Source organism: Halichoeres trimaculatus, unplaced genomic scaffold (genome assembly GCF_033239565.1).
Source record: "Halichoeres trimaculatus isolate MK-OKI-2021-1 unplaced genomic scaffold, fHalTri1.1 fHalTri1_scaffold_3, whole genome shotgun sequence".
Classification (NCBI taxonomy): domain Eukaryota; kingdom Metazoa; phylum Chordata; class Actinopteri; order Labriformes; family Labridae; genus Halichoeres; species Halichoeres trimaculatus.
The window spans coordinates 271,393-299,240 of NW_027437181.1; the positions used below are offsets into that span (position 1 = coordinate 271,393).

At 43.8% G+C, this 27,848-nt stretch overlaps 1 protein-coding gene across 1 annotated transcript in view; it reads left to right on the forward strand.

The window, feature by feature from the left end:
* trip4 (thyroid hormone receptor interactor 4) overlaps positions 1 to 27,848 on the forward strand; it is a 98,948-nt gene that overhangs the window by 23,977 nt on the left and 47,123 nt on the right. The window contains exon 12 of the mRNA XM_074666584.1: positions 13,502 to 13,604. Coding sequence (XP_074522685.1) covers positions 13,502 to 13,604 — 103 coding nt within the window. The remainder of the gene's footprint in view (positions 1 to 13,501; positions 13,605 to 27,848) is intronic.

The window sequence follows — 27,848 nt, forward strand, 5'->3', positions numbered from 1 at the left end:
CACCAGGATCTTTCAGAGCAGACACATGTCGTGGTTTTAACTACAGTGCCTGGAGAGGGAAAAAAAGGTGAAAATCTGGCAAAAAATAATCCAAAAGTGGCTTAGGAAAATTGATTATGGCAGCAAAATTGGAAATTAAATTTGAAATTGAATGTCACAAAACATGTAAAAATTACAAAAATGTTTCTGACAGTGGTCAAAAAAAGTAAATTGGGGTAAAATAGGAATAAAGTTATAAAAACGGGCTTAAAAAGATAAAAATGGTCCAAAAGAGGGACAAAGTGTATGAATGAAGGTCAAAAAAAAAGGATGAAATTGCAAAAACTGGAAAAAATGTTATGAAAGTGGAAAAAGGATAATAAATAGGTGCAAAATAGGTATGAAATTACAAAAAAAGGGAAAATTTTGCAAAAAAAAAAAAAAAAGTAGCTTAGGAAAACAGTTTTTGGCAGCAAAATTGGAAATTAAATTTGATATAAAATTTCAAAAAACATGTAAAAATTACAAAAATGTTTCTGACAGTGGCCAAAAAAATGACGAATGGGGGCAAAATAGGCATAAAGCTGTAAAATGGGGTTAAAAAGAAGACAAAAAGTGACGTTTTATTTAAAATAAACATTGGGTTAAAATGGCCTCTCACCCAGGTAAATCATGTGGTGTTTTTATTTTGTTGTTTGTTTCAATTGTGGTTCGTTGTCGACTTGGTCTTAAATTTGATTTCAAACGGCCTCAGAAAAGTCTTAAATAGTCTTAAATTTAACTTGGCCTGAGCTGTAGGAACCCTGTGTGAGCTGGAGTCTCTGACTGATCTGAAGACCAGCACTAACAGAAACTGGACTTCCTGGTTTTGTGTCAGAGAGGGACTGTTTCTCAGCTGGTTTCTGTGTTTTTATCAGTTCAACACGAGTCATTCAGCTCCTCAGCTCCTCTCGAACAGCGAGCGTTTGGAGGTGACAGGAAGCTTTTATTCCTCCTCCTCCTCGCCGTGGAGCAGGCTGACACAGTGGCAGTAATTGGGAAATGGTGGCCCCGGCGCCGTGCGTCTGATAATGAGACATGTGTCTGGTTGTGTTCAGCATATTAATAATGGAGAAATCAGGAGCCGGTGTTGGACACTCCTGGATAATTAATGCTCGCTCTCCAACTTGACACCAGTTGATTCTGGAGGTGAAGGAGTGTGTTAAATTTTTAATCACGGCGGGGCCGCGTGGCGTGCCTGCTCGGCGTGCCCGCTCGGCGTGCTGAGCGCTGATGAAAGGAACAAAGTGGGCTGGAGAGCAGCCCGTTTGGATGTTTCATGTCTGCAGCGCTTTGGGTCAGAGATGCTCCACAGTGATCTAAGGGTTTGTTCAGAGCCGCTGAGGGTTCGTACGTTTGCAGCGTTTGGCTGAACCTGGAAGGAGGTTTAAACGTGTCAGAGACGCTCACGTGTTTGTTCCTGAAGATAAAGAAAGAAACGCAGCATCAACATTCAGAGTTGGAGCTCGATACGTCGTCATTTTAACAGAAAAAACAAAGAAATTCTGACTTAAACTCAGAATCAGGAGAGAGAAAGGTCTCATTTGTTCAGACGGTGTGACGTCATTGATCTGTTTGATGCAGCGTTTTGTCCGTCAGCTGAGCTCTGCGTCTGATTGGATAAGACTGTGACCTGAACACTTGTAAACGCTGAGTTATAAACCCTCTGTGTCCGGTCTCTGCAGCCAGCCTCAGGTGGGAAATGAACAACTAAATGAATAAACTTCTCAAACCGCAAACACCGACAGGCGTCACATTTCCCTCTGACTCAGCAACGTCAGAGACGATATCAGGACCAGGGATGTCCCGATCAGGGTTTTTTGCCCTTGATCCATCATTGTTGATGGAGGTTTTAAACTTGATAAGCAGATAAATGCCGTGGTTAAATCCAGTTTTTATCATCTTCGGCTTTTATCTCGTTTAAAACCAGTTTTGTCTTTTAATGATTTGGAGCGAGTGATTCATGCTTTTATCTCTACACGTCTTGACGACTGTAATGCATTGTACGCAGGTATTAGCCAAGCGAACCTGGCACGCTTACAGCTAGTCCAAAACTCTGCTGCTCGTCTTTTAACCGGCACACGACGTAGAGAACACATCACACCGATTTTATCTTCTCTGCACTGGCTCCCTGTTCATTTTAGAGTTGATTTTAAGATTTTATAGTTTGTTTTTAAGGCCCTGCATGGACTGGCACCCGCGTACATCTCAGACCTCATTGCACTTTACAACCCCGCGCGCTCGCTGAGGTCTGAGAGCCAGCTCCAGCTTGTCGTTCCTAAGACGAGGCTTAAAAGTCGGGGCGACCGGGCATTTTCTGTTGTCGGACCCAAGCTGTGGAATAATCTTCCACCACACATTAGAATGGCGCCCTCTGTTGATGCTTTTAAGTCTTGTTTAAAAACACATTTTTATTCACTTGCGTTCAACCCAGCATGAAATTGTGTGGTCCTCTGACTGTTTTTATTTTTTTGCCGAAGAAGTGAGAAGGTGAAGCAGCACAGTCTTTTTGTTTTGTGTTTTAACAAAACTGAACAGTAGAAAAAAAATAGTCAAAGCTCATTAAGTCCATTAAACTTAGTCCAGATAGCTCTGAAGTCAAAACCCTCTGGATCCCAAACTCGTCGGCGGGATCAACATACCACTCAATTTTAAATGACTGACATTTAGCGCTATTAGTCCGATCCAAAAACTGAAAACACCAGGGTAACCGTCAGATTCTCAAGTTTCCAACGGTACCTAAATGTATCACATATGAAGCTGTTAGCAGTATTAGCTTCATGACGCCTAACGAGACTGATCGGTTTAGAGGATTGGCTGGGGGACCTGATCACCGATACTTAAAAAAAGCAAAAACCGTCTCGATCCGATACTAGGGATCAGGATCAGGATCAGGATCAGGATCAGGATCCCTAATCAGGACTGAAAGTTTGAATTCCTGTTTTAAGCTTCTTTACCTCACACTTCCTCCTCAGAGGTGATAGTGCTTCCTGCAACGATCGGCCTAAAATCTGCTCCTCAGAAACAAATGGGTGACATCACAGAGACTGTGTTTTATCTCTGGTGTCGTCTCCGACCCTGTAGACCAGCACTGACTGGTTCGGGGGAACTGGTTTGGTCCCAGCTGATACCTCCTCTCAGCTCTGGGTTAGTAGAGAAGAGGAAGTGGTCACAGGTTAGGACTCGGGCAGCGGCGTGATCTTGGCGTTGGCGTCCTGCTTGTGTCGAGCTGTCGTTCTGATCTGGGGACAGCTCTCCTCAGTTTAAACCTCTTTGTTATGGTGGTTGAGCCAGATTAGCTCCACTAACACACCCGTCATGGTGGTGGTGATGTGGGTCAGCGCTCACACAGAGGGAAAATGATTTACACGACGGCTTTTCTGCACTTTGGATCTTTAAATTTGTCCCAGTCTGCGGTTGGAAACTCTGGAAACCAAAGGGTTGTTGTTCTCCAAACGAGCTGTTTGATTTAAGATCTGTGAAATGAAAACATGATCCAGATTAAAGATGGGGACCAGGACAGGACGGTAAAACACTCACACATGTCCCACCACGGCTGACACCACGCGTTCAGCTCCGTTCATGTTTCTACGTCAGCGCTGTCTGCACGGGCACGCCATGGAGCGTCTCTAACTCCTGCTGGTTTCTGTGTTTCTCTCAGAGAAAGTCTGCTCTCACTCACGGCCTCGTTCGTCCCGCTGGCCGGGCTCTGCCGCCTTTCATGATGTGAAGTGTTTCTTAATGAAACTCAACACTTCCTGCAGATGTTTCACAGTAAATGTAACGTTAAAGGATTATTCCTCTGAACCGCTGGAGGCTTTTAATGTGGAGCAGATGGAGGAATGAGTTTGCATTAAGTGCAAACAGCAGGTGGCGTTAATCAGAGAGGAAGCCATCAAACCCAGAGAGAGCAGAGGGTGAGGAAAGACGTCTGCAGCTTTAACTAACCGAGGTTCAGTTACTGTTTCTGACCTGGAAGAGCTTTGTTTGGGTCGTTTTGGTTATTTTCAGTCAGTGATGCAGACGTTCAGTGACGGCGTCAGCTTTTCTGTTTCCTGTTTTCCCACCAGTCAAAATCTGGACACATGATGGAAAAGCAGCCGCTGTCGAAGGTTTTAGGATAGCTCAGTGAAAACAGAGAAAAACAGATTAACCCTGTACCTCCTTCACACATGCTCCCCTGAACATTTACAATCCTTTAGTTTTCAGAAGCTGTGGTCCTAAAACTTTCTTAATCTTCTGGCAGGTGGAGACGAGTGTCTGGAGGATGGGACGGGATGTTAGAAAGCACGCAGCTAACGCCACGTTGCAATGCTAACATCATGGCGACTAATGAGGGAGACGGTTTTTAAATCAGGATCAATAACACGTGATCAGTGAAGCTCTTCACATGTGGCCTTGGTGTCTGCTGTTAGCTCTGTTAGCCATGTCTGTGAATAGCATGATGCTACTCTGCCCTCTGGTATTCCCTCTGTTGCTGGGTTAGCACAGCTAGCTCGTCCATCTTATTGGAGATAGATCTTACGTTCCCAATAACGATGGATGGAAGGACAGGTCCATGTCGTCACTTCTTAGCTCACACCTGAGAACCAGCACGTCATCCTCACCTCCTTCTCCTCAGCTTGTGGGAAACATCCGGCCTAGCACCAGTTAGCATTGACATGCTATAGGCCTTTTTAGCAAGAAACATCATAAATCTCTTTATGATGGCTGTATTCTAAATGAAAATAGAGCATTATGATGAAGTTTTAGATATTTCAGTTGTTTTATCTGCATTTTAATGACCAGATCAACAAAAACAACCTGAAATTCTTAGAAAAATATAAAAACATTCAATTTTTCCTAAAAATGTTGGCCACGCCTGAGGCTGAGACAGGAATTACTGCTCATGGTTTTCATTTAACCTGTGAGATGTGAATGAAAGGCTCTGAAATGCTTCAGCAGTTACCAATAAAAACATAAACTGGGATTTTTAAAGAAGTGGGAATAAACATAAACAGTTATCACCCTAAAAAAAGTTTTGTTTAGAAAGTGAAAATGTGGATGTTTGTGTGTTTAGGAGTTAGAAAGCTAAAGATAACCTCCCTCCTGACATTACATGACTTTATTTCTGGTTCATGGTCTGTCTTTGGTTTGTAAACCCTGATCCGAGCTTCATACGTGAACGCTGTTTGTTTGCATGTCAGCGCGCTCTGGTCCTGTTTTTGAGCAGCGATGGAAAAACAAATAATTCAGCGAGTGCGTGCAGAAAGAGGCTGAGAGGCAGAGAGAGTTTCCTGAGGGCAGCTGCGTCTGTGTGAGCTCTAATGAGAGCCAGGAACAGGCTGCTGTTGTTTTCTGAAGCCTAAAGATTAGAGGAGGGTTGAGGAGCCGTTGTGTTGCGTACATTTCCCCAACGACACCCTTTCACCTCCCACACGTAGCCGTAGCTACGTCTGCTCCTCCTGAAGGTGAAACCAGCGCTGACGGAGACGACTGAGCCGATCCTCTGAAGTGACGGGAAGACACAGCGAGCTTTATGTGCCTCCCTATCCGTCACATCGCTCACCTTACCCTCCTGTTATCAGTCTTTCTTAGCCAATCATGATCCTCCTCTCTACCCCCCTCGCCGTCCCCTCCTCCCTGCTCATTTCTAAACGCCACATGCTCCCAGCCCGTCTGGCTCAGGCGCTCCCTGCCAATGAAGGGCTTTTTATTGGGCTGAGATTGAGTGCAGCCAAGCAGGCCCCCTGCCCTCCTCCCACTCCACAGACCACGGCACAGACCACTCCACACGCCTGTTCTGGTCTGGCCCCGTCGCCCAGAAGGAGATTACTTGTCTCTGCTGCCCTTAATTGCCGACAGCAGCTGAAAGGAGCCAGAGAGGAACAGTGTTGGCTTGTTGAGCCGTGACTCGCCGAGCGTGGACTCAGAGGTTTGTGTTCCTGAGTCCAGTCCTGGCCCTGAGTCCAGTCCTGGCCCTGAGTCCTGGTTTTTATGAAGATGGATGTTGTTTTTAGCTGCTCGGAGCTGGAGGTTTGTGGGATGAGGAGATTAATAACAGCGTTTATGGGACAGAGATGATGAGCTGATGAAGGACAAACCTCACTTCCTGACGAGGACACACGGTGGACAGCGTGATGACCGCTCTCTGCCCTCTCAGCCAATCAGAGACTCTCCATCCTGTCCCTCCTCCCCATGGACCGCTGAGTTTCACATTATTACAGCTGCTCCTGTTGATTCCCTCCCTGCAGATTATCGGACCGTCAGTCTCTGAGGAAGACGAGGAGCTGATTGAATTCTTCACCTCGTCCTCTTAGCCTAAAGAATTTAACTCAGCTCTTCTTGTTGTAATGTCTGAATCCATATTCCCAGCAGGGGGCCTCCTCAGCTCCCACCCAGCCCGCTCCAGCATGTGTAATCAGAGCGTCAGCCGCCAAGAAAGACCAGACCCAGATCAGATTGTTCGGCCGCGTACCAAAATCAGAGTAAATGACAGCGTCGTCTTTGTTTCATGTTCCCGTTACGTTTGACAGAAATGAGTCCACGGTTCAGGGAAATCAGCTTCAAGACTGTGATGCTTTGTTTAATTCAGGGGCAGTCCTGTTGGGTCCAGGTCCCGGACAGCTCCTTTGGTCAGGTGTAGCTTTTTTTTAGCTGAGGCTTCGAGTTGGGATGGGCGGTGATGTTAATATTAAAAAAAATCTAATCATGTGACGATGGCTCTGTCCTGTCCAGGTCAGTGTTTTCCCGGATGCTGCAGCTGTTACGCCTCAGTTTCATATTAAAGGAGGTGGAGCCGAACAGGAAGTTTTACACAGAAACCACCCAAAACACCCGGTGACTTTCAAAATAAAACAAACCCTGTCCAAACCAGATCGCATTAAACTCAACGACAGCAATAACCTGACGAACTGAACGGAGCCAGACCAGGAGGCGACAGGATGGAGGTTCACACAAAACAAGAACCAGGAGACAATCAATATGGGAAGTTCAGGAGCTTCTTTAAATAAAATAAATGAAAATGAGGCGCAGTGCAAAGTCTGCACTGTGAGGCTAACATCACCAGTCATCAACAGCTACACACGACCATGTGACAGCGAGGCACGCAGCGCTATATGATTGAATATGATGTAATGGTCCTAAAAACCCTGCAAGGATCAGACGATCAGGGGGGCAACGCGCCGCCTCCAGTCATTTTAATGAGGGACAGGCGGCAGACGGCAAGCAGTTTTGGCTGCGGCGGTAGGACCCAGAAGCGGTTGCCGCCCACGTGCACGCGCACAGATTTCCCCTGCAGCCCAGAGTCCAGCGTGTTGAACTTTCTGGCGGCAGCAGCCTGGGAACAGCCAATCACATCGAAGGAAGAAGAAAACCTGGAAATAACAGGCTTCACGGGGCAGAACGAGCAATGGAGGAGCCAATACTGCCGGTATCTGAATATCCAGAGCTCTACAATACTAATAAAATCTTTCATTTTCTTGCACATTATAGAGTAAACAGAAACTATAGGTACTACTCTGAGGTTCGTGTTTTTGAGGAGGGAGTGTTGTGAAGGACTTTTGGGCGGGCTCTGCTGAAACATTCATCGAATCACCTCTACGTCACTGCCATCTGTTACCCCACGCTCATGCTGCGACGGCAGGAGCTGCTTTGAAAAATTTCAGGGGCCTCTGCCGGCAGGGAAGCGGTTTTTGGGGCGGTTACCGCGCGGCGGTGTGAAGGGCGCTTAAGACTAAAACATGGCTGTCTCTAGTTTCCATGTGGACGTGTGTTTTCTGTGTTTGTTCTTGTGTATTTGTTGCCTGTTGTTGTTTCCTTTAATTGACAATCTTTGTAAAAACTAATCCCAGTGAAATGAATGACGGTTCTCTGATGGTGGAGAATCGTCAGTGCTCTCTCTGCCCGTGGAAACAGCGCTCTGCCCCCGTGTGTTAGTCCTAACTGGACTGGATGTGGGGGTTGTTTGCACCTTTCTGTGTAATCCCTCTTCAGCGTTCCTCCGTCCATTCCTTCGTTTCTCCGTTGATTGCATTAGTGAGCAGGTCCACGCTGACCACGTCAGATCCTCCTGATGAATATGGAGAGCTTCAGCAAACCTCTTTGTCACACAGCCTCAGTGTTTCATGGCCTTTGATTAACATGGGTGGAAACAATTAGGTGTGTGTGTGTGGGGGGGGGACATTCAACAGCTTTAAATGCTAATTAGCTAATGGAGGATGAAAGAGCAGGAGACTGGCAGGATTTCACATGAACACGCTGGATCTGAGGCTCCATGCTCCACGCTGCACCTCCACCATTTAGTTTCCTCGAGGAGCGACCGCTCAGCCACCGCTCAGCGACCGCTCAGCCACCGCTCAGCCACCGCTCCAGATACAGTCTGAAGACATCATCATCTTCATCATTTAACTGTTTCACCTGGTCTGGTGTTAAAGAAGCAAACTAAAAATCACAAAACACAGAAATAAATATTAGATACAGAAACACATTAGGTAACACTTTACTTTAGAGGTCCACAAATTACATCACACTTTGGTTACAATTAGACATTTTTTTTCTATTTTCTTTTCAAATTAGCACGAAACTTCTTTAAAATAATGTCCAAATGTATTGTCCCAAGTCACAATTGGTAGGTTACTGTTTTTTCCAATTTCTTTGAATTTTACTCCAAATTTCAAGGTAAGAAGGTGATGATTAGCAAATAATTTATTTAAATACACTGCCTTTGTGTTGATTATGTTGATTCAACATTAAATCCACAATTTTACTCAAGTAAATATCTGTTACAAGCTTCTGTCTTTGGTAGAAAAATGAGATTAATCGCAATTAATTGATTGATAAATTAATCTCGATTAATCTCAGTTAACTGCAGAAAATTGTGCGATTGATTAGTTAATTTTTTAATCTATTGACAGCACTATTTAAAATTAAATCCCAACTCAGCACAAAATGTTTTTAGAAGTGTCCAAATGTTTCTGCTGTTTCCAGAGAAGCAGGTGATAAATTTCTGCTCAGTTCATGAAAACAGAAGTTAGCTTCATGTTTCCTCTGATAATTACCTTTGAAATGTTCAGTCAATAATCCAATTTAAGCAGTTGATAGTTAGCGATTTGTTATTACATTACACCAAGTTCTTTAGTCCCCAGGTTGTTGATCTGCAGAATTAAGATCAGATGTAAAATGATAAACTTTATGATGAGGACCATAATGTTTGAGATGATCCAGCTGAAGGCTTCAGGTGTGATGTTCACCCAGAGTGGGGTTGGAAATCGTCCTCACCTGATGGTGATAGACACTGAGAAAACAGGCGCACTGCAAAACACAACCTGGACAGAAGTTATGAGATAATTTTCACCAGATTCTCAGGAAATTTCAAAGAAATAAGAAAATAAATTGTCTAATTATTACCTTAGTGCGATGACATTTGCAGACCTCTAAAGTAAAGTGTTAGCCAATATTATAATAGATATTGAAGAATCACAATTTAGATCAAATCTTGACCCCAAAGATCATTAAAAAATGAAATCAGAAGAAAAACAGTAAAAGCACATTGTCCCATCCTGAACCAACGGCCTCCATAAGAAGTGAGGCAGCAAACTGTGAAAAACAGCATTTGTGCCATTCTCAAAACGCCTGGCCATGACTGTTTACCTGAAACTGTTTTTAACAGCAAAACCCAAACAGCTTTTAGATGCTAACAGCCACGGTCTGGGGGTTAAATCACAGCAACCAGGAGCTGGTGGATCAGTTCATGAAGATGATGAGATTAAAGATGAGAAACTGTTCTCACAACTTTTACAGTTTTATTTTGAAACAGAGATGAGTCAAAGATCATGACTCAGTCATTCCTCTGTGGAAAAAACAATCAGACCTGATGTGATAATTATTTCATCTTTAATAATCAGGAATATTGTTCAGCGCTGGTCTGGGGGCGTTCGGGGCTGTCTCTGAGTCAGTGTTGAGTATTTCAGTGAAGCAGCTTAAAAACCATCCTGTTACTGAAGTATCAGAGGGTTTAAGATGAGTCAATTCACCATGTTAGGCTTTAATTAATAAACCAATCATAGACTTAAACGTCACGTGGTTTATTTCATATTAGGAAAAGTAAAAAACACCAAAACCTCAACATAACACAAAAATTAAATCATCAAATTTATGTTTTCAATGAAATAAATGGATGAATCAAAAAGTCTTTAGTTGATCAGTAGAAGGATATTTTTCTGGGTTATTTATTAAACTGTTGCCTTTTAAATCTTTTTATTTAAAGTGAACCCTGTTGTTTCTGCTCACAGACGCAGACAGACGTGCAGAGGAATGACGCTGGTTAAATCACGGCTCCTAACGTCACTCTGCAGCTAGACGCAGGATTTAAACACGCTTTCTTTTCACCATGTAGCATCTTCAAATCTGTAAAATCAAATATCTGATGATCAGAAATGAAGTGTGTGGATCACTTCCTGCCTGTCATGGACTCAGCGGTCGTCCCGTTGCTCCATCCTGGGCCCAGCTGACGGCCGTCAGAGCCGCTCGGTCACGTGGGCAGCAGACTTAAAGGAGCAATCTGATTTAATCTGATCTGCTGTTATTCAGAGGAGGGGACCAGGGGCTCTTTAAGGGCCCCAGCAGCACATAACGACTCTGACTGTTTACATATTTTATCACTTAGCGCCGTGTGACGCTCCAGCCGACATGGACTGTAATCTGAAATAAACATCTCCATCATCCCGCCCCGCTCACAGATGGGCTCCCTCTCTGCTGATTTCCCTTAAAAGCCCCAAATTTGTCACAACCTTCAGAGCGGCTCTGAGGGGACGGGGAGGCTGTGAATAAGAGGAGGGGTGGGGGGTGGAAAAAGCATGCTGTCATGAAAAGAGCCGCTTCCTGCCTGGCTCGATGCAATCACGGCCGCTATCTGATGGTGCCGGAGGAAATTGGATGAGCTGAGAGCCGCTGGCTGCCAGTGATGGGAAAGATGACTCCTTTGTCACCGTGTCAGTCAATTCCCCACTCTCACCTGAGAGAGCGATCAATAACAGGCAGGCAGAGCGCTCCTCTTGTCTCCAGGCCTCCTCGCTGGTGCAGGCTGTCCATTAGGAGCTGTAAAACAGCCTCACCTTCAGAGGAGGTGCTGTGACGTGCTGCGAACGTGGGAGGCCTCGATGTGTGGAGGTTTATGTGTGGTGTGTTCAATGTTGGAGTTACTGTGAACAGTGTGTGTGTGTGTGTGTGTGTGTGTGTGTGTGTGTGTGTGTGTGTGTGTGTGTGTCTGTGTGTGTGTGTTACAGTTATAAACCTGAGTCTGTGTGTAATTACAGCTCAATGCAAACACTGCACTCACACAGTCATTTCAGGCAGATACACACGGTTTCCCTCTGAATGACCTGTGCAGCCAGAGTCTGAGCAGTAGAGACTGTGAGGGATTCTGGGAGAATCTGCGTGGAGCTGGGTGACAAAAATAATAATTATTATTTTCTTTCGAGAGTCTAATCACTTCCTGACTCTACCTCCAGACATATTTTACAATCCCTGAAAAAAATAAACGAGAACGTCAGCTGTCAATCATCGTTAAACGTGACGTAAAACCTCGTTTTTAACCTCGTATAACTAATGAAAACAAAACTTTCCAGAAAAAAAGAGGACTTGGATACAAGACAGCCAAATGACATCTTCAAATCACCACAACAATCAGACGTGAGAAACATTTCTACCAGGTGGATTAATTTTTAAAGTTTGACCACAGCCCATCTGGAATGACTGGGGAGATGGATTTTTAAACCTATACTGCAGCCAGCCACCAGGGGGAGCAGTTTTCCTGGCAACCTCGCTTTGAGCTAAGCAAGATGACGTCCATTTTTTTACAGTTTATGTTTTAAAGCCTGTGATTTATGCTAGCCTGACCTGAACGTAAAGGGTTAAGAACTGCAGTTCCTCCAGTGTCCACTTGAGGCAGGCTATGGAGGAACAGGACTGAATGACGCCTGAGGTAACTGAATAAATCGTTTCTCTGACGACACTCTGAGCTGGAGATGAATGTGTCTTATCGCACGGCGGTTTAGGAGAAGCTAAGATGACCAGTTTGTCCAATCAGAAGCTCAGCTCTGCTGATTGACAGGCAGGAACCCTGCAGCTGTTAGCGAAGTCCTCTTGAGTTTAGCATTTCTGACAGCTTCCAACAGCAAGAGGCTTCAAAACTGTGTATCAGGAACAGATGGGTGACATCACTGATACTAAGTCTAAGTTAATGTGTGAAAATAAAGCCACTGATGTTATAAATCAGACTGAATGAGAGCAGAAATCCTGACCTCGTCTGTAAATTTGGAGGAGGCTACGGTTCCAAAAAACAGCATTAGCAAAACGTTTGTTTACATTTGAAGAGCTGGGTCCTAATGAGCTGTGAGTCCAGTGGATTTAGCATAAACTGCTTTAGCTTTGGGTTAACGCTGGTAAACTTTTCTGTTAAATCAGTGCTACATCTCTTTCCTGTTCTGATGCTGCTAATGCTGCTAATGCTAATGCTAGCTGCAGCTACTGCGGCTTCATATTGTTCTGAAGCATTCCTGCAGCATCAATGACTTTTCAGCTGAATGAAAAAGTTTGTGTCAAAGCTGAGGATGATTTTTGCAACTGTGTTAACTTTATGAAACACACACACACACACACACACACACACACACACACACACACACACACACACACACACACACACACCTCGTGTTACTGTGTTTTCTGTTTATTCAGTGCAGTGTTCCTCTACAGTTTCATAAAACTGGATTTCTTTTTGGTTGTAAATTGTGTTTTTTGTGTGTTGATTCAATTCAGACGATGACAGATACAGCATCACAGCGTGTGTTCTTCAGAAAAAGATTAAACCTCCTCATTAAGAGGCAAACAAGCATCTGTCTAAGGATGCTATCGCTAAGATTCCTCTTAAGATAAATTTATTATTTTACCAAAACAGCAGGAAAAATTCTGTGTGTTAAAATCAACTTAGCATGAACCTGATTGTTTCTAAAATAACCATGGTTTTATCTTTATCAGTATTTTATTAATGAAGCCCTCTGAGGTGTTTTAATGATAAAACCTCTTCATCAGCTCATCTTCCTCACCGCTCTCTGACAGATCGTGAAGTGTGATCCCTCAGCATCAGAAAAACTCTTAATTACTCTGGTTTTGGTGGAGATGTGATGAATTTTTCTCACCCTTCCAGCTCTCTGCTGCTGCTGCCATCATTAGCAGTTGCATCATTAGCGCTACAATTAAAGCGCCTCAGACCCAGAGAGACTCACGAGCATCAGTTGCTCTCAGACGTGAAGTGTTACATCAGGCGTGGAGCACACGGTGCATCATGTAGGAGCATAAACAGAGAGTCTTTCTGAATGATTCATCCGTGTGCTGCCTCCATCAGGAGAAATCTCTGACTCTGTGCACACTGAGGCTCTGTTTGAGGAAGATGAAGCTAAACTCTTCCTCTCTGCTCCTCCCCCTCCTCCTCTCTGTCCTGCAGTTTCCTGATACCTGCGAGGAGTCCGCCTCCCCATTCGTCTTCATCTGCTCCAACCCCCAGGAGCTGCTGGTGAAATTCCCCATGAAAGGGAAGCACAAGATCTGTAAGTCCTGCTTCTTTCATGTCGGGGAAGTGGAGTGGATGAAATTAGCCTGGGTGGTTTTTTCTCTGCTGCTCATTTCTTTTTTATCAGCTCTCTCTGCACACATGCATTCATAAAGCCACGTGTAGAAGAGTGATTATGCTCGGCTCTGGTTTCTGATTACTGTATATTCATAAATAAAACACACACACACACACACACACAGGGACAGATCCTCCACAGGAGCCATCTGTAAAGACGGGATTGCTCTGTCAGGTTGCCGTGGGGACAGCCAGGCCTGGATGTGCAGGGCTGCTGCAGTATTGTGTGATTTATAATGGGACTCAAACACATTTTCCCTGGGCTGCCATCGCTGCTGCTGCAAAGTGATGTACCTACGAGCTCTTTTGTTAATATTTCAAAGCCTCTAAAGACCGAGAGGATTGTTTATGCAGCTGTGCCTCTTTCAGATCTTTCCAGATCGATGGAGAAGACTTTCTGAGAGGCTCAAGGTAAAATAAAGCAGGAGCTGTGCACGCTTTGTCATTCTTCTTTTTTTACTAAAACTGCTTTGATGACCTCGTCTCCTTATCGGTGAAAATGAGGAGCGTTGAAAAAGGCTGAGGGGCTTTGAGAGAGGGCTGAGCAGAGGGGAGAGGAGTTTCTACAGGTTCATAAAGAAGCTGAAATGATGTTTGAGAAACTAAGACCAAGTGGTTTAGAGGATTTAAATATCTTAGTTTTTCTTCTTCTTTTTTTTCTTTTTTTCCTTTTTTTCCTTTTTTACCTTTTCCTTTCTTTATTTTTTCCTTTTTTCTTTCTTTCCTTTTTTCTTTTTTCCCCTTTTTTCTTCTTCTTTTTCTTTTTTTCTGTTTTTTTTTCCTTTTTCTTTCTTTTTTCTTTTTTTCCTGATTATTTCTTCTTTTCTTTCTTTCTTTTCCTTTTTTCTTTTTTCCTTTTTTTCTCTTTTCCCCTTTTTTCTTCTTCTTTTTCTTTTCTTCTGTTTTGTTTTCATTTTTTTCCTTTTTTCCCCCTTTTTTTCCTTTTTTACCTTTTTTCTTTTTTTTCTTTTTTCCTTTTTTTCTTTTTTCTTTTCTATTTTTTCCTTTTTTCTCTTTTCTTCTTTTTCCCCCTTTCTTTCTTTTTTCCTTTTTTTCTAATTTCCCCTTTTTTTCTTCTTCTTTTTCTTTTTTCTGTTTTTTTTCTTTTTTTTCCTTTTTTACCCTTTTCTTTTTTACTTTCTTATTTTCTTTCTTTCCTTTTTCTTTTTTTCCTTTTTTCTTTTTTCCCTTTTTTTCCTTATGTTCTTTTATTTCTTTTATTTCTTTTTTAACCCTTTTCCCTTCCTTTTTTTCCTGTTTTATTTTTTTACATTTAAAAGTCTAACAGAGGTTAAGAACTTCAGGCTCATGAAGTTTTCCTCTTTTTTATTTTCATTGTTCACTTTGACTTTGTCTCACGTTGTGTCTCCACTTCTCTTCAAACGGCTTCAGGTTTTCCTGAGCTGAGGGCTGAGCAGGAAACGCGCTGACAGGTTGTTTTAGAGCTGATGTTATGGCTGAAGATTGCTGCAGCTGCATTATTTAAAGCTGGTGCAGCTCGTGGTCTCAGAGATCTGCAGCTTTCCCTGTGTGGACTCGTGTTTGAAGTCTCTGCAGATGGTTTTATCTTTACTCTGATCGTTTTTTCTATAAACTGGAGAAACGATGAAGAAGCTGTTCAGATACGTTTGGTCAGAAATGAAACAGATCAAACTTTAACTGTAGGCAGAATAACACCAGCAGCGTCTTACAGTTAACGCCTGTTTCTGTAAAATGCTGACACTAGGATCCCATCACTGCCTGGAGGAGAAACGTGTTGTTAAAGCTCGGCTCTGTCTGTCTCCAGCTCCGTGTCAGCTGTGGCCGTCACACATGTAACATGATGAACTTACTCTGTTATCAGACACACAGAAATAGACCGTCCCCCAACGCCACCGTTGGATCAGACTCCTTTAGTTTAAAGTTCCCATCTCCTGCTCCTTTCCTCAGTTTAATCTGGATCATTGATGTCTTCATGAAATGGTAGAAACATGTTTTGGTCCAAAAAGCCAATAAATCAAGCACAGCAGCATTGTTTCCAGGCTCTCATAGCCCCTCTGTTCAGAACGCTCTGATTTAGTGGGCGTGGCCTTCATATGTAAATGAGCCACCGCTGATACCGCCCCGCTCTTCCACGTCACTGAGAGCGGCGCCACGAGCTCCGAGTGCACAATGTTTAGAAAACAGAGAAGCTGGTTTACCGTAACATTACAGGCTAAAACAACAGGCTAACTGCAGCTAAAGTTAGCATCCTGAAGCTAACACAGAGACAGGGGGGACACTGAGGAAAAGCTCTTCCATCTGCTCCACAGCACACAGCATTTAAAATACTCACATTTCCAGGGTCCCAGGTTTGTTGGAGGATGGTTGGTAATGCGCCTGGATTCAGGACCAGTCTATTGGCTAGCCCTCTGTTGGACTGTCCAAAGTTGGAAAAGCAGTCGGCCGTGAAGTGACTAGCACACACATGCTCAGTTTTACTGAGTGTAGCTGGAACATTTCCTGATAAATGAACTCTAGACACTTAGTCTGTCTTCTTCTGAGATGGGAAGCTTGAGCATGGAGCTATGAGGCTGTTTACAGACAAAAACAGAGCAGTGATGGGGTGGACGGGGGTCTGGTGGACCAATCAGGTCAGACTTGCTCCTGATTGGTCTAAAAAGGGAATCGCTGACGTCAGCAAATCCCCAAATCCAAACAGCTGGTTTTAGGTCAGGATTTTACATTCACATGCAGATAATTCAGATTTAGTCTTTTGATGAAAATGACTCAGTTTTGGTCACATGTTCGTATTTTGTTAACCTTCCTAGTTTTAGTAAATAAACATTCAATCTCTAATCCCGGTCAAAACACTTTCTCTCTTAATCCGTTCCTACAGCCAATCAGAGAAGAGTGTTAACTCTGTACGTTGTGTTTTAATCTGCTAAATTTTTCTCCATAAACTCTTATTTCTGTGTAATGTGTCAGTTTATTTATTTAGCCTGGACTCTCCTCCTGATGAGAAACTGCTTTTCTGTCCCAGTGGAGCGAGGAGAGTTTGTCAGATAAAAGTGGAGTTATAGTAAAATGATCCTTACTCAGGCAGTGAAAAGATGTTTTTCCTCAGACACTGTGGACCTGATTTTAATCTCTAGCTTCAAATAAAAATCACCGTGGTCTCCATAAACTGACTGAGTGACGGCCCTCACACACACACAGCTCCAGTCACTGAGTCACACAGGTCTGACTCCTGGTGGAGGGACGCTCTGCGTGCTGCGCTCTGACCACGCTCCCTGCTGCACGTCTCATCCTGGGACTTGGACTGGAAACCCCCTGGAGACCCCCTGGACCCTCAGAGTCCAGCTCGTCTTTTCCTGGCTCTGTCACCAGCTGGCTTTGCTCTGACTCACTCCTGCCCTCCCTGCTCCTCTTCCACCTCAGCTCCCGCAGCATCACACGGGTCACGGCGCTGGCACTCGTCTTCCTCAGGGGGCTTAGCTTAGCACAAGGGTTTTTTTTTGCACTCGCAGCAGCTCACATCGTCAAGATCGGCTTCTCAGTGACACGGTCGACCATCTGATCCTGGTCAGGGTGAGGAAAGCCAGGAGGAGTCCCTGAGTTTCTGGGTGCTGCTCCGTGGTGACGCTGCGGTGTGAGGCTGAGGCCGTAACCCGTCATTAAGCTGATCCTGCCATCACGCCGTAGAAAGGCGTGCAGCCGGCGTGATGAATATTTAAAGTGAAGTTGTTAACATGTGTTGACACGCTCTGATTTTACAGTACAGCAGCTTCTATCACACACTGATTTAACGCCGCGTTGAGGAAAGTGTCACCACCTGCCAAACATCATGAATTTCAGTTTTTACTCTTTTATTATTCATTCACTGTACGTACGTCCCATCAGCTGTTACCTGGCAACAACCTCTTTCCTCACTCCGGTTGAAATGAACATACGTGTAAAATTCTGACACAAAAACTGTGATTACCTGAGGATAAAGCCAGAATCACACGACATCAGACACAGAGGTTGACTGTCTGTGGGCTGCTTTGCTAACGCAGGGTGGGGGTGGTTACTCTGAGGCTTCGCCTGCTTCACTCTCTGCGTTCAGAGCTTATTTATTCTCATATTGTGTTGTGATGTGAACGGGGATTGTTTTACTCGTGCTCCTGGCAGAGGAACAGAGAGCTGAGGGCTGGATGCTGATGCAGAATACTACAACGAGTGTTTTGGCAGATACTAGAAGGAGCTTAGCTTAGCTCAGAGAGCAGCGTGGAGCGCTGGGTCTGACAGAAACACAGGAACACAGGAACACAGGAGTGTTATTCTTTAGGATCTGTCTGCAGCTCTGTGAATCAGAGGACGGAGCTCTTTGGATGATTTCAGACTAAAAAGAGATGAACTTCTCATTTTTCTGTGTCTGTTAGAGAAAGTTTGAGAAACACTTTCTGCTCCCAGGTGGATCAGCCTGGACACATCATCAGAGACGGAGACGAACCCACCAACAGAGTGACTGTATTTCCAGGCTCTGTGATGCTAACGTCCTCCCCGGCCCGTGCTGCAGCTGCTCAGTGGATAACATGTTCCTCCTTTGTGGACGCAGACTCAGGTCGATCGTTCGTTAGCCAGTGGAGGAGTCGCTGACATTTAAAATGGCGTGTGGCCCGGGCTCGCTCCCTGTAATAAGGGAGGTCCATTATGGTTTATGGTCACATCCTGTGAGTCGTCGTATCGGTGTGTGTGGGAGCTGTGTGTGTGTGTGTGTGTGTGGGAGCTGAAGGTCAGGCTGGGCGCTGAAAGCTGTTTGGCTCTTTGACATGAAGCTGCGTCTCCTCCTCCTCCTCCTCTTCCTCACAGTCATTCCTCTCTGACAGATGTTTTTAGCATCCTGTGTACAGCTAGCAGAGAGAAAAACAAGGCAGGTACCACTGTGACAAACACACCGTCTTCATGGTGTGTGTGTGTGTGTGTGTGTGTAGCCTGCTCTTCACCTCCACAGTTTGTATTTGGTTAAACAGTTTCATCTTCAGGCTCCGTTCAGGGTTACAGTCGTCTCTCAAACAGCTACGATGAGGTTTCACCTAAAGTCCAAAGTTAGAGCAGTGTTAGCTACATAAAGCCAGGGTGAACAGTTTGAAAGCTGCTGCTCCTGCTCCTCCTGCTGCTCCTGCTGCTCCTGCTGCTCCTGCTGCTCCTCCTGCTGCTCCTGCTGCTCCTCCTGCTGAGCGTAAAGCTCTTGTGATGTGACGGATGAATCCAGCGAGAGCTCTGAGAGTACAGGTTTATCTCCTCTGAAGATGAGTGGGTCTGAGGCTCCTCAGAAACACAAAGAGCTCTTTCCTCTGACGCTCTGATCGGCTGCAGAGGAGGAAGTCAGGGATATAATTGCTGAGATGAAACTGCAGCTCCAGCTGCTCCAGCAGCAGGTCACCATCAGGTCTTTGTATCTCTGCAGAGTGATTCATTGACTTATTATCATCTCCCTAACCACCAGAGACCGGAGTCGTTTCACAGGAGCAGGAGGTCGACGGTAGTTTCCTGCCTGGAGCTGGAGCTGGATGTTGTTTTCATACGTTTCTCCTGACGACCTGTAACGATGTTCAGCCGCTTTGAGCTGCTCAGACAAACTTCTTCAGGAACTCTTAGTTTGACAGTGAACACGCTGATGTCTACGCTCTGATCCAGTTTTATAAACTGCTTCAGACTCTCTGTAGTCTGGTTTACTTTCACTAATGTCCCTCAGTAAAAAATGGAGCCAGGTTACGTTAGCTCTGCTTGGTGAGGTTGGAGCTGGTAGATGAGCTCTGGTAGGATGTAACAATGTTTCTACAAATGAATACGTGACCTTGTCGCTTTGCATCCTGGGAAAAGTTGTCTTGAACAAAGAGGAGTTGGAAAAAAGATGTACTCTCTAAAACACATGCACGCCTTGGCCAGAGTCATGTCTCACAGCAGTGGGTGATAGTGCTCATGGGAAACTGAGTCAGGAAGAGTTGCTGAAATTTCCAACTCAGTTTGGTCACATTTATGATATATACACTCCTTTATTTCCACTTTGAGAGCGTTAACGCTGCGCTCACATTGGCTCCAGAATGGTTGCAGTCCGTGCAGATTTTCCACCATCTGCCGCTCACATCAGCTCCAGGTAGAGGCTGCGGCTGGCTCTGATGCCGGGAGTGGGAAGGGCACTCGCAAGAGCAGAAGCTCACGTGGGTTCACGTTGTTGTCTGGACTTTGTGCGAGAACAAGCTAAACGTATTTGCCTGTAACACTGCACGCTCGTGTTGTGCTTTTGCAATTATTTCCTTCTTCAATGAGTAATTACACAAACCTTATATTATTTTAAATAACGTTAGTTTTTTCTTTTCTTGAATTATCCTTATAATAGTATGGGATGTGTCATATAAAATGGGATGACTCTCCACTTCAAGGATGAGTCTCTCCACGTCCATTGTTGTCAAAATGAGTGAGGTGTGCTGCTCACTTTTGCGACCTTGTGTCACTGGGTGTGATGTAATGTTTACATTTTCTACCAGCGCGACTGTGCTGTCAAAGAAGAGTCCAGTTACATTTGTCCGTACACCAGTGTTTCTCAATTGTTACCCCGCTCCAGCACACCTGATTCAAATGAACGGCTCGTTACCAGGCTGGAGCAGAGCTTGATGACGAGCTGATCATTTAAATCAGGTGTGTTGGATTCAGGTAACATCTAAAACATGCAGGGCAAGGGGTCCTCCAGGACCAGAATTGAGAAACACTGGTGTACACTGCTCTTATTTGGAAAAACGATGGATCTCCATGCCACCCGGCAATTCACTTCCTGTATAGCTCGTCATATTTCATTCAGCTTCAATCAATCAATCAATCAATCTTTATTTGTATAGCTCCAAATCATAACAAACGTTATCTCAAGACACTTTACAAAAACATTTACAGGTCTAGACCCGTAAATGTTAATAAAATTTGACGCAGACCCTCTCCGGCGTCCGGGAAAATTTGACTTCTTGCATTTTCTTTCGGTTGTGCCGTACGGCTCCTGCAACCGGACTCGCACCACGCGGCGCTAATGTGAGCCTACAACAGTGGTTTTAATGATACGGATTACATGCTGAGCCTGGGGTAAGTCTCTTCTGTTGTTCCTGTACCGTGGAAGTCTGTTTCTGTTAAAATCAAACATAAAAATCAACATGTGATGCAAGAATAAATTAAAAAAATTATCTTTAATCACAGAGGAGGACCCTGTTTGAAAACGATGTCGAGCACATGAAACAGAGGAGAAACATTCAGAATAACCAGATCAACACATCGCCCTTGGTAACAAAGGGATGAATGAAAACAGGAAACTAAAAGTTAAGTTAAAAACAAGGTTAGATTAACCAAGTTAAAAAGTTTCACTCATTCATTCATTCACTCATTCATTCACTCATTCATTCATTCATTCATTCACTCATTCATTCACTCATTCATTCACTCATTCATTCATCCATTAGTTCATTCATTCATTCATTCATGCACTCATTCATTCATTTATTCATCCATTCATTCATTCACTTATTCATTCACTCATTCATTCACTCATTCATTCACTCACTCATTCATTCATCCATTAGTTCATTCATTCATTCATGCACTCATTCATTCATTTATTCATCCATTCATTCATTCACTTATTCATTCACTCATTTATTCACTCATTCACGTATTAATTCATTCATTCATTCATTCACTCATTCATTCACTCATTCATTTGTTCATTCATTCATTCACTCATTCATGAATTCATTCACTCATTCATTCATTCACTCATTCATTCAATCATTCATTTGTTCATTCATTCATTCACTCATTCATGAATTCATTCACTCATTCATTCATTCACTCATTCATTCACTCATTCATTTGTTCGTTCGTTCATTCATTCACTCATTCATTCATTCACTCATTCATTAATTCATTTATTCATTCATTCATTTAGTCATTCATTCACTTGTTCATTCATTCATCCATTCATTCATTCACTTATTCATTCATTCAATAATTCATTCATTCACTCATTCATTCATTCATGAATTCATTCATTCATTCACGTATTCATTCATTTAATAATTCATTCATTCATGAATTCATTCATTTATTTATTCACTCATTGATTCATTCATTCATTCATTCATTTCATCATTCATTTACTCATTCATTTATTCATTCATTCATTCATTTGCTCATTCATTCATTCACTCATTCATTCATTTGCTCATTCATTCATTCACTTGTTCATGCATTCATTCATCCATTCATTTGTACACTTATTCATTCATTCAATAATTCATTCGTTCACTTATTCATTCATTCAATAATTCATTCATTCACTCATTCATTCATTCATTAATTCATTCATTCATTCATTCATTCACGTATTCATTCATTCAATAATTCATTCATTCATGAATTCATTCATTTATTCATTCACTCATTGATTCATTCATTCATTCATTTCATCATTCATTTACTCTTTCATTTATTCATTCATTCATTCATTTAGTCATTCATTCACTTGTTCATGCATTCATTCATCCATTCATTTGTACACTTATTCATTCATTCAATAATTCATTCATTCATTCATTCAGGTGTTTTGTAGAGCTTTTCAGGTGGTTGGAACTTAAATGAGTTGTAATGAGCTCAGAGTGAACTCTGGGAGAAAACGTCTCAGAGTGATGTCACTAGGAGCTACCGTTAGCCTCAGGATGCTACGTGAAGCTAACATTAGCGTTAGCACAGAGCTGCTCTCTGTGTCTGCAGACAGTCCAGGTAAGGTGGCGTCTGCGTGACGCGGTGAGACCACAGTGTCATCATCGACCTGCAGACACTCTCATCCTCGGCGGCGCTGAGCGGCTGGAGAGCAGGTCGTCTCTGATTGGCTGCTCGCTGAGTGACGCAGGTTGAAGCGGCTGAGCGGTTTTCTCTGGCTCTGACACTTTGTCACTCTGTGGAAACCTGAGTTAAAGAAACGGAATCGTCCACACTGACCCACGCCAACATGAAAACCTTCAGTTTGAGAAATACTCGCCGCTCAAATCAAACAGCTTGTCTGTAGCGCCCCCTGGGAGCCGCTGTGAGCTGAATAATCCATATTTATTAGGTGGTGTGAAAGGAGGTGGTGCCAGGGGAGCAGTGAGGATCATATAAATGAATCTTTATTTCTCATGTGTTCAGCATCAAACCCGTGAACACGCTGCTCTTCCAGCGCTCGTCAGGCTCATTAGCATGTTCCTCACATACATGACCCAGCTGCTGTAACATGTATGTTTCATCCTGCAGCTCCGCCCACATCAGGAAGTGAAGCATCTCATTCCCAGGACAGCTCCACAGCAGAGGTTTGCTGGACTGACCGTCACCACGTTGTTACCTTGTGATTACCTCTTTGTTTCCCCTGTGAAGTCTCAGCCCTGAGGGATCACAAATGGAGAAAGCCAATTACCCAACACACGTCCACCTTCTCTCCCGAGGTGGTCACGTGCTCCTCTTCTCCTCCATTTCTCCTCTGTCATCCGCCGCCGCGAGACAGAGAGAGGTTAGAGCTGAAGAAGTCCTTTTTTTGGTTATTTATTCATGGATTTCCAGTTTAATATTCATGCCTTTTCAGGACGATCTGTGCAGAGGAGAACTCGCTGCCTCGGAGGCGGCGTGGCCAAAAATCAGGTTTCAGCTCCAATGAGCCCGGCGGATGGAGGGAGGAGGGAGATGGATGGAGAGGGAAGGAGGGAGCAGGGCTTCATGTGTTCTCCAGTAAATGAGAGGCAGGCCTTGAAGGTGACAGGCTGTGTTTATTACTGATCTGTCAGCCGGTTAATGGGGAGAGGAGGAGAGAGGAGAGAGGAGGAGAGGAGAGAGCTGAGAGCGCAGGCAGGGGAGCAGCAGGAGCCCCGAGCAATAAACTTTCCTCCTGGATGTGCTTGTTCTTACACATCCTCTAACAACACATGCATGCTGAATTACTGCGCTGGCAACAGAGTCATGTTCCCAGCACTGAGGCTTCTCCTTTCTTGTTCTGACATTTGTTCATTCAAACCAAACAATCAGCAGGAGGAGGGTAAGGATCTGTTTTTTTTATGACCCAGTTTTTTATTCTCACTAAAAACAGCTTCATAAAAACTCTGGGATCATTTCATATCTCCCTCCTTCACACAGGAAGCTGCAGAGCTGCTCAGACTTTAACGTTTCGCATGAGCGACCAGCAGCTAGATGAGATTTATTCTCTTATATATGTTCGTCAATCATTCTTTATCTGTTTGATCAGTTTTTCTGAGGGATCTGTTAACGAGCGCTGACCACAGACTGTATACAGAGTGGACAGCGTGGCTCCGCCTTTTACCACCGTACGGTTTGAAGCTAATACACGCCGTCACCATAGACTGTTAAAAAAATGGACTTCCGTTTGCTCGGCTCGAAGTGAGGTCTCCTAAAAACTGCTCCCCCTGGTGGCTGGCTGCAGTATAGGTTTAAAACTCCATCTCCCAGTCATTCCAGATGGGCTGTGGTCAAACTTTAAAAAATTAATCCACCTGGTAGAAATGTTTCTCACGTCTGATTGTTGTGGAGACCTCACTTTGAGGTCTTGACAGTTTTTTATGCTGACTCATTTAGCGTTAGGTGTAACTAAAGAAACTTTGTTATTGTAGCTAATTGAAATGTTTAATGTAATTTATCCATCGTAGAAAGACGTTTTCTCTCCTGGTCGTCTTTTAATCGGGGTCATCCTGTTTCTGGATCAGTGCATTAATTTCACCTGCAAACAGCTGAATGCAGTCAGGCAGTCAGTCTGCAGAGACGCATCAGTGGTTAGGGCTGAACAATTAATCAAATTTAAACAGACATCGCCATGTAACCAGGTGCAATTTTCAAATCACAGAGTCTGCAATTTGTAAATATAAAATTTAAAAAACGTTTTCTGTAACAAATTTGGAGGGGATAAAATAACTTGTGCTCCTTCTTCCTTAAAACCAGCAAAAGTCAAAATGCTGTTTTTCTGACAAAAATATGACACGTCTACACGGCTTGAAGTTAAATCAATCAGTCAATATTCTTCTGTGATTGTGATCGTTAAATAAAAATATATTATTCTTATTAATTCATGCTTCAATCTATTTCATTTCATCATAACATGTAGGCCTGGTCTCATACTAAAGAATGGTATAGAATGATTTTATTAATTGTTTTTGTAAATAGTGCAAAAGATACCCCCCCCAAAAAAAAAAATAAATAAATAAATAAATAAATAAAAAAGAAATAAAAATTGAAGATAGATACATAAATGAAATAAAATTAAATAAATAAAATTGTATGCTAAATCGCGATTGCAATATCGGACCAAAAAAATTGCAATTAGATTATTTTTCAAAATCGTTCAGCCCTATCAGTGGTTATGAAATCCTGGATCCAGTCCAGATCCATCTCCCTTCCTGCAGCTGTGCTCACCTGTCTGACCGTGGTGTCTGCAGGTGAAAGGATTCATGTCACAGGTTGAAGCGTCCAGGATCACTGATGTGATTAATTCTTCACTGGACTGAAAACCTCCAACAGTTTCCTGTGTTAGACCACCAAACAGATCCACCAAGAGATTTAAAGAGGGGGTTCCTGTTCCTCTGGGACCCTCACGTGATTTACAGCTTTACTCTGATTGGCCAGCCCTCTGGAGGCCTGTCAGGGGCGGAGCTAAAGGTGGGCCTTGGTGTTTGAGGCCCGCTCCTCCAGCATGTTATGAAGCAGTGAGATCTGGTTCTGTTGTTTCGGTTGAAACCATCATCTTTTCCTTCTGTTACACTAACCATGCCTGAAATAAAACATTAGTGTGGGTGAAAACATGTTGATGGATGTGCTCAGAAATATAAAAACCCTGTATTTAATCAGAAAGAGTAAAGATAACACATCAGGAGGTGAAACTGGAAGCATCAATGAAAAGAAGTTGCTCATTTTAAACTTGATGCCAGCAGCACATTAAAATAAAACAGCTGAAACAGGAACTAAATCAAACATTAACTGTTGTGTGTTGTTGTTACTGCTCCGTGCTGATTGGATCAGAACAATCTGGCGTGTTTTGACCTGGATCTGTTCGCTCTCTGTGTTATTTAAATGAACGTCTTCAGTCCGGCGGTGAAACGTGGCGTCCTCACAGCTCTGTGTGCCTGATTGCTCCTGAGCTGCGAGGTTTAATCTCCGCCCTCTGTAATGAAACCTCCTGGTTCTGCGTCTCAGGCTGAAAGGCCGTGTGGAGAAATCGCCCTGTGTTGGAGCAGCAGGTTTGTCCTTCCTTATCTGAGCCCAGCTTTGTTGCCTTTATCAGTCACCATTACACAGCTCAGAGCAATCAGCGTTTGACGTGTGCGCTCGCTCTTTGTGCGGCGCTCAGCGTGTGCACGCCGCTCCTCGTTACCCAGCTGCAGATCCTCTCTGCTCGTTAATCAGACGCTGATTCTCCGTCTGTGTCAGCAGAGGAGTGACGCTCAGATATGTGGAAACCTTCCTGCCTGTTGGGGTTTGGTGTTTCTGTGTTGGTGTCCAACCTGAGGACGCCTGGGGGGGCGCTGAGGATCAGACTGATCCGGTCTGGAGGAATGGAGAGGGATGCTTTTTATTCTCTCAGCTCAGCAGGTTTCAAACATGGACTTTGGACCAAATCATGTCCACGCTGAAAAGAGACGTTTGCTTTTTCCTCTCAGAGTAAAAACATCGTCTGAGTCTGTTTTTATTTTACAGAGGTTATAAAAAGACGGTTCATCGCTCCTCTTCAGTTTGACCTTTCAGCTCCTGTCTGCTCCTCTCTGTGGTCACACACTCTGTCTACATGGATGGAGGAGCAGGAGGAGCAGGAGGTGACTCCCTGTCTCCTGGCTGCTCCAGCTGATGCTGAGGCTCAAATCTGTGGTTTTTCCTCTGAATTTGTTTTTTCTCTCTATCGTTCTTCAGCAGACATCAGGTTTAAAAACCAAAGCACATCTGGTTCCTCCTCTGTCTGAGACTGGATCCGTGTGTCCAGGCCCTGGTTTTTCCTGTTTTCTGTCCCTCAGATTCTCTGGTTTCTCCTTTTTTCTCCTCCTTCTCCTCTCGTCCTCCTGGTCTTTGTCTCCGTCCTGAGTCTGTCACAGCGATCAGTGGGTCAGCGCTGAGAGGAGGAGCAGGTCGACACGCTTTGTAGCGTGATCGATGTCCTTGATTGGTGAAAGATTACTCTGTGTGTGTGTGTGTGTGTGTGTGTGTGTGTGTGTGTGTGTGTGTGTGAGTGTGTGAGTGTGTGTGTGAGTGTGTGTGTGTGTGTGTGTGTGTGTGTGTGTGTGTGTGTGTGTGTGTGTGTGTGACTGATTGGCTGCAGATGCCTGCTGCTCTGATTTGGTTAATTTGTTGTGTTAGGAGCTGAAACTGGATTGGTGGATTATTCACTCAGCTCCAGTGTGTGAGTGTGTGTGTGTGTGTGTGTGTGTGTGTGTGTGTGTGTGTGTGTGTGTGTGTGTGACTGATTGGCTGCAGACGCCTGCTGCTCTGATTTGGTTAATTTGTTGTGTTAGGAGCTGAAACTGGATTGGTGGATTTTTCACTCAGCTCCAGTGTGTGAGTGTGTGTGTGTGTGTGTGTGTGAGTGTGTGAGTGTGTGAGTGTGTTCAACCCGGCCCGGTCAGTGAGTGGCTCAGGGTGGACCAGAAATGAAGCTGATTGTTTTTCAGGCTGACTGCAGAGCACATTTGACTGAACGGTTGATAAAGTAAGACCATCGTCCCTCTGGACTGAAACACACCACACTGGGAAAAACTGAGTCTTAACAAGTGTTTTTGTCTGATTTTAGATAATAACTGACTGATTATTCTCAATATGAGCCACATTCACCTGATCAGTCCAGAAACACGTCTTTTCATCTTCTCACTTCCTCATTTTTGTTTTTAAATAACTTAAATCAGACATTTTTCTGGACTGCTCAGGTGAATGTGGCTCAGATTGAGTCTAAAAAGAAATTTTTTACTGAGAAAATAGGACAAAAATCTTGATACGATTTCAGTTTTTTGAAGTGTAGTAACATTTAAACATTTTCAAGAAATAAGAGAAATGTATTTCTACTTCATGTTAGGTCAAACCGTGTTTTCAGATCAACCAAATAACAAAAGCTACAATAGTGGAGGAGATGAAAACTCAGATGGTTGCGGAAACTTGACAGTAGCTTCAG